Source organism: Cryptotermes secundus, unplaced genomic scaffold, assembly GCF_002891405.2.
Source record: "Cryptotermes secundus unplaced genomic scaffold, Csec_1.0 scaffold1813, whole genome shotgun sequence".
NCBI lineage: Eukaryota > Metazoa > Arthropoda > Insecta > Blattodea > Kalotermitidae > Cryptotermes > Cryptotermes secundus.
The window spans coordinates 320,407-330,357 of record NW_019724621.1 but is presented as its reverse complement, the minus strand read 5'-3'; the positions used below and the strand labels follow the sequence as shown (position 1 = coordinate 330,357).

Below are 9,951 nucleotides of genomic sequence, written 5' to 3'. Positions count from 1 at the left end.
CTGGGTGAATCCCTGCCATTCCATACAAGATGCATTCACAGGAAAACTGATTCAGGCAGTATGGGTATTCATACTTAAGAATGAATATGCTGAATCAACTGTTACAGATTTTAAGTAATGTTATAAGTGAATAACTGACATGTTTAACTTTTATTAGCCATGCAATGATTATTGGGGTTGTCACTTTGTGTAGTCCTGCTGGCTCAATGCTGCATATCTTTAATCCTAATACTGTTATCCCTGAATTAAAATATGGCTGCTACCCTTGTAGTGCCAGGAGAATTAAAGTCACTACTAACTGCTGGTTGGTGCAGACTTGTATTCAGAAGATGCTCAAATAAGTGTTGGCCAGGATACTGTCCATCTTGATTTCAGATTTTTGAGGTTTCTCTCAGTTCTTCCAGGCAAATGCTGGGATAGTACCTTGAGGTCATGGCTACTTCTTCCAAATCCTTTAGAATTCATTATTCATTAGTCATCCTAACATTCAGTGTTGTATATTCTTAATACTGACACCATCTTAAAATGAGATATGATATTTTAAAGCAAAGGTGGTGGCAAAACTTGTCTTCACAAAAATTACCACTTATAGGATCAGAATTTGCTACAGTATCATATTAATGAAAATTACAGTATGTACAAAACTGTGTGTCATTTTCTTTTATAAGTTATGCAATAAAAAGAAACAAAAAATCCGTGGCTTGAGTCCGCAAGCGAACTATACTGACCGAGCAACTGCCACTTGTCGGCGAAGTTAACGCCAACATTTTTTTTTTTTTGGTGGATAGAGGGTGTCGCGTGGTCAACACAATGGTTTCGTAGACCAGAGCCATTACTTTCCTACATAAGTTATGCATTGCAGTTTAAAAATTAGCAAGTCATTTGTAACAGGCCATGAGACCAGTCATTCAACTCGGGGCCTCTCAAAAATATGTTAAATGGCTGTAAAATATGTAAAAAAAATCATTCAGACATTTTATTTGAAGACTGAACCTTCATCTTCTTTGTTACATTGATATTGCAGGCTTCTGGTTCTGCCTTCCTCTTTATCTTGCAGTTTCTATCTTTGTCTTTTCCTTGTCCAGGATCAGCAACATCGACACTTACTACTGTTGCATTCCTTACCATCCTTCGACCCACTCGGCCTTCAGTCTCAGCGGTTCCCACTGGCAGAATCTTCCTGGCAACTCTGCCCTCTACATCATGACTCGTCCCTGCCTCTGCAATGGTTCCACTCTCCTCACGAGCACGGCTCAGTTCAGCAGTGAGGTCACCAAACTTATGGTCCCACTCCTCCAAGTGTCTCTTCAGCTCTCCAATATGTGCATCCTGGTCTGTCAGTTTAGTTGCTTGCTCTGCCAACTTAGCTTCCTGCTGACGAATCTTTGCTGCTTGCACAGTCAGCTGTGCACCATATCGTTTTAACTGTATTGGAAGAATATGTTATCCAAATAACCAGTGAACACTTACTTAAAATTCAACAGGAAAATTTGATAATTCCCATCTCTATGTACAATTTCTATGGATAACTCTTGTATTAACCCACTGCTATACATTATACACATTGGGGACACTTCAGAACCGTGATTTAATTAAAGTGGAAAGTTCTGGATAACTTAGTAGAACAAACAACAACAAACACAATACCAGCAGTCTAAGAGACACCTGTCTGGCAAGGGCTGCCACTATAATTCTGACTATACTGCCATTTATTGCCATCATCTGGTCCTGTTGTAACTAACCTCAAATCCTATGTAAATGATATAAGTTTTGTATTTGCTTTCAGTGGAAGCAACATGATGATACACAGTATAACAAAGACTACTCTGTCAAGACTAATTACATATACATATACTCCACAGTCAAAATGGAATGTAGCAGTGTAGTGGTTACGACACCACGTTTTGAATCTCAACTTAGAAACAGCAGTTGTGGTTTTTTATGGTTTTCATTCTGGAATATCCAGAGTCCCCCCCCTTTTCCTGAAAAAATTTAGTCCAGAATAAATGATCTGGTAATGAAGGCATGAGGTACTATCGGGAAGTTCTTGGACTAGGTCAAAAAAGAAATGCTGGCTTAACTTATTAAATTTTGGCTGCCATCTTCAAAATAGTCTCCTGGGAACGTATACAGCGATTCCATCAGTTTTTCCAAAAGCACTGTAGAAGTCATTTTCTGTAATGGCATCAAGTACCGCATGCAGTTCCCTTTTGATGTCACACCTTGTTTCAAAATGTCATCCCTTCAGTTTCATTTTCAATTTGGGAAACAAAGCGAAATCAAAAGGGGCCAAGTCCGGCAAGTAGGGAGGATGGGGAACGATAACCATGTTGCTGTGGTTTTCAGGGATGTGTGGGCACACATGTTGTCATGATGGAGCAGTGGAACGCATGTTCGAATTTTCTGTTAAGATGATCTGGCAAACTCCATAACTGATCCCAGCAGTGTCTGGGAGCTCACGGATTGTTCGATGACGGTCTCTGTTGATGAGTTCTCGAATTTTTTCAACATTTTCTGTCATTTTGCTGGTGCTTGGTCGGCCTAAACATTTGTCATCTTTAACTGACACTTGACCGGTGTTCAAACTTGACTGTCATTCAAAAATTGCTGTCGAGCTGAAAGAATATTCTCCAAAAGCCTCACAAAGCATTTCAAGGGTTCCGGTAGTGGATTTACCAAGCTTCATTCAAAACTTGATGCAGGCACTTTGCTCAATTTTGCCATCCATTGCAGACAAAATGAAACACCAAGTTGAAAAAGCCCTTGTGTAAAAGCAGTGTGTTTTCACAGCGCAGTGTCATATAGCAGGCTGATGCAATTGGCTTGCAGAAGTGTGACCTTGCCCTACCTTCTCATCTTCTTTCACTGAGGCAGTTAAACAATAATAGTCTGGGAACTTCCCTATACCACCTCGTACTAATGCTGGTAGCATAGTTTGTTGGAAGCCTATGTAATGAAATGTTCCCTCTGTTATCTGGAGTTACCAGACACTCTGTGGAAACAACACTGTTCAAACAATATACTCAAGAGGGCCTTGATTTCTTCCTGCTATATCATGACAACTCATTCAGGTTGTTCCAGCATTCCTATTGAACACTACATAAACTCTACATAGCGTTACATAAGACAAGAAAATCAAATATCAGCTTACTTTCAAAGTGAGATTATCAACAGTCCTTTTGAGGCATCCAACAAATGCTTTGTTCCGTTTTGTTCTGCTGTGAATCTTGCTAAATTCCAAACGCAGCTTCTCCTGACCCAATATTCGAGGTGTAGGTGTGCCAGCCATCAAACAAGATCCTATGCAGATTGCATAAATATGACATTTTGTCTGCACAACAATCATAATATTATTGGCACTCCTTTGTTTTCTGTACCTGTCATAGAATATGATGAGTGAGCAGCAGAGGAGCTTAGACTGTGTTTCAGGAATGGTACAATTTTCTCATCAAAATGTTCCATGGCCATAGAAGAAATGTCTCTCAACTCTTGCAGGACTTCATGAGCTCTAGGAGGTGTTTCAGAATCCTTGAGGCTACGAAGAACTCGAAAAATTTCATCAATTACCTGTAAATGTTATAGTACATACACAAAAAAAAAATTCGAACATCTAAGAGGAACAAAAATATTCATAAGATAGGCCCTCAAAGCAAAGACGTTAATCAGGAGATGCTGTCTGGTGCTATTACTGGAAGAATAGAATAGATAATAAAAATTTAGTAACTGGTCACATTATGAAGTTATGATGTAAAATAACCTGAGAATACTTGACATTCATGAGCCGGGATAGCGCAGTTGGTCTAGCGACTGGCTACAGGCTGGATGACTGGGGGAGTGGAGTTTTGAGTACTGGTGGGGTCAAGATTTTTCATTTCTCCATGTCATCCAGACTGGCTCTGGGGTCCACCCGACCTCTTATCTAATGGGTGCTAGGGGCTCTTTCCCCAGGTTAAAGCAGCCGGGGCATGAAGCTGACCACTCATCTCCAACTAATGCCGAGATCAAGAAACCAAGGATCTATACATCCACTCCACCATACACCTTCAAGGTGTCGTGCTTAATTAGTTAAGCACAGGGACAACTTTACCTTACTTGACATTCACACATATTTATGTCCTGAAGGAAGGAATCAGAGATTAGAATTCTGTGTATTTCTTAAAACCTGCATACATTTAGTAAATGAAAATTATTACCTTGTCACTGGAAGGGACTCCTTATTATATGGGTAATCAGAATATTAAAGAATGTATGTAGGTAAGTCAATAAGTAAGATACAAATGGATATTGATCTTAACACTTTGCGGACCGCGCACCCTTTAAAAGGTTTTTCACTTTTGAACATGGCGGACCGTTCGCCTGCTAACTGGTTTTTAGAACACGATAAGTTGCAACACACAATACATCTCTCTGGTGCCACCCAAATGAATGACTACTGTGTAATATTACTCCGGAATGTTTGCCTAGTAGGTGGTAACTTGACCTCGCTGTTTTGGTTCCCCCTCCAAAGGAAAATAATCTTTGACCCTTCAAGCTGTTATGTACCAGGCAGGATGTTAGTGCAATATGAATCAAGGACAGAAGCGGTTGAAGACAAAGCGATATCTCGGGTAAAAAGAAATATCTTACTTGTTCTCCGATCAGCTATTTGACGTGCCTTGTGAGAGGAGTAGTAAAACTGAGATAGTGGCAGTGACAGGGGTCAACAAACAAGTGTAGCCACAGACAATAAAAGTGAAAGTAGCTCCAACGAAAGTGCAGGTAGTAAAATTGCGGGTACAGCCACATGGGGAAAAGTAGACAATACGCCTACTTTGGGATAGTTTACTGGTAATCCAGGGGTGAAACAAATTCCATCAGACACAACGCAAGTGTCTGAAGTAGCAGAACTGTTGTGTTGTGAATATGATTTCCACAATTCACAATTCGAGCATGGTTCATGTTCAAAGGAGACATGGACAAGTAAAGAAGCCTATTTGTATTTCTGAGTATAATATGTTCATGAAGGGAGTTGATAGAGCCGATCAATACTTGGCCTATTATTCTCTTCCTAGATAAACAATAAAGTGGACAAAGAAAGTTGCCTTGTGACTTATAAATTGTGCGATTTTCAATTCATTTTTGTTTTACAAAAATCTAAACCCCAATTCGAAATTGAAATACAAAGCATTTCTGATGAATGTGGCAAAGGCCTGGGCTACAGACCAGATGGTAATGGCAGAACGAGTCAGACAAAGACTTCGTGCGACCAGGACCATCAACTCCCACCCCTCTCAGGCCTCATGTGGACCCCCCTGGGCTACTCTTGGGTGATAGGCGGAAATATACCCTCGTGAAAATTGTGAAGAGCGAACATTCCAAGGGGAAGCATTCTTCCAGGCAATGTCATGTTTGCACAGTTCACAGAAAAAGGAATATGACTGCCTACATTTGCAAGTTCTGTGTAATGCCACTTCACAAAGGGGAATGTTTCCAGAAATATCACACTCTCAAGCACTTCTAGGAGCATTGGTAAGTGTTCTCCAAAAATTTTAGTTCATAAAATTAATTATGAGATTTTATATTAATTTTTAAAGTGAACAGTGCACAAGTTAGGGTAGTAGGTTTAAAAATGCTGGTCCCCAGGGTGATTTAAATATTTAAATTGCCATTCTGCAAAGTGTTAAACAAATAAAGAGTACTGATTTGAAAAATGCTTTTATTTCTCAACATAATCTCCCTGTACATTGAGGCACTTGTCCCATCGTTTCACAAGTCCCTGAAAACCAGCAGCATAAAATTCTTTTGGCTGCTGTTGGAACCAGGCAGTGACAGATCACAAAGGCATACTGCTCACCACATTCCAACCTCAAGGACAAACTGTAAATGCCGACTCCTACTGTAACATCCTCAGGAATTTTGTAAGGCCATTCAACGGAAGCGACCAGGACTCATCATCAAAGGCGTGCTGCTCTTGCATGACAACACGCGTCCCCATACTGCCAATAAGACAAATGAGACACTGCGAAATTTCAAGTGGGAAGTCCTCGAGCATTCTCTGTATAGCCCCGACCTTGCTCCAAGCAACTTCCATTTGTTTGACCCTCTTAAACATCATCTTTTGGCTGAACATTTTCCCGGCGAAGCTGTAGAAGGGGAAGTCACTGCCTGGTTCTGACAGCAGCCCAAAGAATTTTATGCTGCTGGTTTTCAGGGGCTTGTGAAATGGTGGGACAAGTGCCTCAATGTACAGGAAGATTATGTTGAGAAATAAAAGCATTTTTCAAATCAGTACTCTTATTTGTGTAAGTTTTATATCCGTCTGTAATTTACATATTGACTTATCCTCGTATATGCGACACAGCAGTATAAAAAAAAAACAGTCTTATCAGAAACAACTGACTGAATCTGTTTGCAGGTAATATCTGTGTATATACAGTGACGCAGGGTGGAGCATGATGGCTTTGAACAACAGGTTTGGGAGACCACTTAGTAAGCAGTCTTGGGTTAAAATGGATCAGTAAATTTTACAATATTATGTTGCTTAAGTAGAGTGATTTACTAAAGTAGATGTTACAATACTGTAGTAGAGTTTGTAATGTGTGATGCCACTACAACACAGTATGGGGCACAAAATTCCCTATCACAAGTTCAGTGAAGGCCATGAAACTAACTAGAGCCCCAAAAACATGGACTGAGTTTCCATGCCCATTACTCATAGCTCTAAATGACCTGTCTCCGTGAAATTAATCTGCACCCATACAAAATGGACAGTCTACAAACTAAATGTGAATGAGAGGCAAAACTGTCTGTAGTTACATGGACGTTTCTTGGAGTTGCTGCAGTGCCAGATATTGCTAATAAACTGCTCATGATTGAAGAGGCTAACTTTCATATTAAAGGTGAGAGAAATATGCAAAATTGCCATTACTGGGGAACTCAGAATTCTTATGAACTCTATGAGTAAGCATTTCATACTTGAATATGAAAATGACAAAGTAGTGACAGAGAAAATCACCAATAAGAATGACGAACTAACATCTACAAGTGGCTCAAATGAACAGCACCCATTTTACTCATGACAGGATGGACAAACTTCCTGTATGGCAAGAGCAAGTATGAATCCTCTACGCTGAATATTTCGAGGATGGATTAGCTCTGATTTTGAGGAGTGCTACAGCCACCTCAGTCCGGATTGATGGACTGCAGTATAGAGATACATAAAAAGTCATCGTCAAGACAGAAGGAATGTAACAACATCAGAGCCTTGTATAAGAGAAAAAACTTGAATCTGCATAGATAGTGCCAACAGAAGAGCCTATGAGATGACATACCTAGTCTTAATGGTTAAAGAATCATACCAATGGTTTTATGTTTCAGTCCTAAAGTTTGGATATCACCTTCTAATTAGTCTTATTTGAACACTCCATAATCACCAGTTTACAGGAAGTACTAAAACAAACACTTCCAGAAGACTTCAAGATAAAATTAATGCATTCATATTCATGATCATATTTCTAGTGATAACATTTTTATGGCACGTCTATTAGCCAATATTACAGACTGCAATTTCCATCTTCACAGTGAACTGACACAAAACCTAATCCTGAAGAGGAGACACTGATCTCTATAGGATGTCAGAAGAACCATCTGCTACAATGGTGTATTATCAAAAAAATGAACATGAATTCCATGTGAAAATGTTAACATATTAATTAAAAAAAAAAGACCATAATATCTCACCTTTCCTGGAATGAAGCAACAGACACCAGCATCAATATATTTAGTGAAGGTCATGGCTAAAATAGAGAGACGTGTTTCTATGGCTGTTAGAATATCACAGTGTCGTGCTAATGGATGAGTACGCCTTTCTGATTCTCTACGAGGAAGCTGTGACTTCACTGCCTTGAGACAGTGGCCATGGTGTTTCTCCACGAGGATGAAACCTTTATTTAACAGCTGTTTACACAAAGTATCAAACTGTCTACATATCTAGAACACAAAACACAATGTACAGATGCACGAACAAAAAAAAATTATTATGATACACATTCCTTACATCACACAGCAATCACAATAATCAGGTCAGTATATGTGAAAGTGATTAAAAAATACTACGGTAAACTAACATAACCTATCAAACCTAATGACATTAGTGATATACATCCTACTCAAAATTTTCACGGAATTAACACAGGAAGTGACATCTAAACTAATAGAAAATCTTGGGAATGTCATCAACTTTGATTCTTGTATCAGTTACACAGAATATGGTGTCGTTGAAAAAGTTGGAAGGAAGCACAGGTCTATTTCGACCCTTAGGTGTGCCTGATGCTATGAAATTCTGTCAACATAGCCAATAAATCCTAACCAGGTACTCGGTGGAAACACTACTGCCAAGCAGATAAATTTATTATTCCTGAAATGTGACTTTAAATTAAACATCCAGTAACATAAATATAACTGAACACAAGATACATGAATTGTTCAACACCACTTACTGTGGAACCAAGTCTCCTGGTTAATCAGTTTACATATTTGTTTTCATCTTCACAATCTTAAACTTAACGATAAATTGCCAAATATAACGAGGCCACTACCATCCTAAATACTAATTCACGACAGTGTAATTGCCGCATTATTGAATATACTGTATGATTATAGTTCTTAATGTTACATCATGGTAGAGGTTATTTTCACACTGGATACATAGCACCGTGGAATAAAAAAACCATAAGGGCTCTAACCTATATTAACTTACAATTCTGTATCTAGCAATCTCGTCGTAGGTTAGATACGACAGTATTTTCTCTAGAACGATATCGGGTAAGCTTAAGAGATCCAACATTGTTTCAACACTGTATTCAGTCAATATATATGTTACATGCAGCTATACATCTGAATTATTATCCAATCCTTAACACTTATCGGACCTATCGGACCTAGGAAGACCAAATATCAGACAACATTCCACAATTCCGATACATTACTAGACCACAACCACCGATTACCAACAGCCTGGTTACGTTTAGATCGCTACAGATCGCTGTAAGCAGTTATTGAATATAGCCTTCCTCCGAGATAGGGAAACAAATGTGGGTGTATAGATGGTATAGATCGGTACAAATTTCTACTCGCGTAGGTAGAGTCGGTAGAGTAATACCTCATATCATGAGCCGTCGTAATACCTGCATGAAATCTTGGCTCGAATCTGCAGCACGATTACTGTATGTTATAACTGACATAAATTGAAGAAAGGTTAATACACACAGAGGCCCTGGAGGCTATAAATGCGAGACGACGCGCAAAATGTCATTCTTAATGGGTAATAACATGAAAATAGAAATACTAACGAAGATTATTGGCCTCCTGCGAAGTGATTCCGTGAATTTTGGTAGATTATTACCGACACTGAACCGAAACGTCGGTAAGCATGAATTAGACTATCAGACTACAACCTAGATAACAGGAAACTTAAATTAATAGTGAAAAGTTCCTTATGTCCTTTTCGAATATTTTGGATTAATTTTATTGTTGTGACTCCTTCAATAACAAAGCAAATATCGCAACGTTTGGTGATATTAACCAACAATGGTGGGCTGTGTACAACAATAAACATCTATTATAAATTTTATATATAGTACGTGTATATAGTCAACGCTAGCGAATAAGTTGTCCCCCTGACGGCAGAAGCTTAGCCATTAGGACTTAAGGGGAGTGGAAGTGTAGTTCCACGAATTCTTAACTTACATCACGGAAAGAACCACCGTACTCATTGGATAAGGGGTTGTGTGGACCCTAGAACCAGTCAGGACCGTCAGGAGGTCAGGACGCTATACTCGTAGGCAGGAGAAAAATACCTCGCTTCTGTCGGACAACCCCGTTTCTATACCGACTGAGATATCACTTCTCCATTTGACGATTTCAGGGAGGTGAAGATTTATATTTTCCTACAGCCCAAAAAATCTTCAACCA

General features: G+C 39.2%; 1 protein-coding gene across 1 annotated transcript; it reads right to left on the bottom strand.

The window, feature by feature from the left end:
* Nucleotides 1-730: 730 nt before the first annotated feature.
* Nucleotides 731-8,987, bottom strand: LOC111862594 (F-box only protein 28). Its single transcript, XM_023848101.2, has 5 exons — nt 8,738-8,987; nt 7,720-7,968; nt 3,378-3,567; nt 3,152-3,300; nt 731-1,425 (listed from the first exon to the last, which is right to left on the bottom strand). The coding sequence occupies exons 1-5, from the start codon at nt 8,822-8,824 to the stop codon at nt 964-966; spliced, it is 1,137 nt and encodes a 378-aa protein (XP_023703869.1). The 5' UTR covers nt 8,825-8,987; the 3' UTR covers nt 731-963.
* Nucleotides 8,988-9,951: the final 964 nt, after the last annotated feature.

What these genes read in the sequence shown, in the direction of transcription:
- LOC111862594 (XM_023848101.2), bottom strand. Translation starts at nt 8,824, where the DNA reads ATGTTGGATCTCTTAAGCTTACCCGATATCGTTCTAGAGAAAATACTG. An exon ending in AGATTGCTAGATACAGAATT is followed by an intron (nt 7,969 to 8,737) that starts GTAAGTTAATAT and finishes TTTGTGTTCTAG; the next exon opens with ATATGTAGACAGTTTGATAC. An exon ending in CTCATCATATTCTATGACAG is followed by an intron (nt 3,301 to 3,377) that starts GTACAGAAAACA and finishes CAATCTGCATAG; the next exon opens with GATCTTGTTTGATGGCTGGC.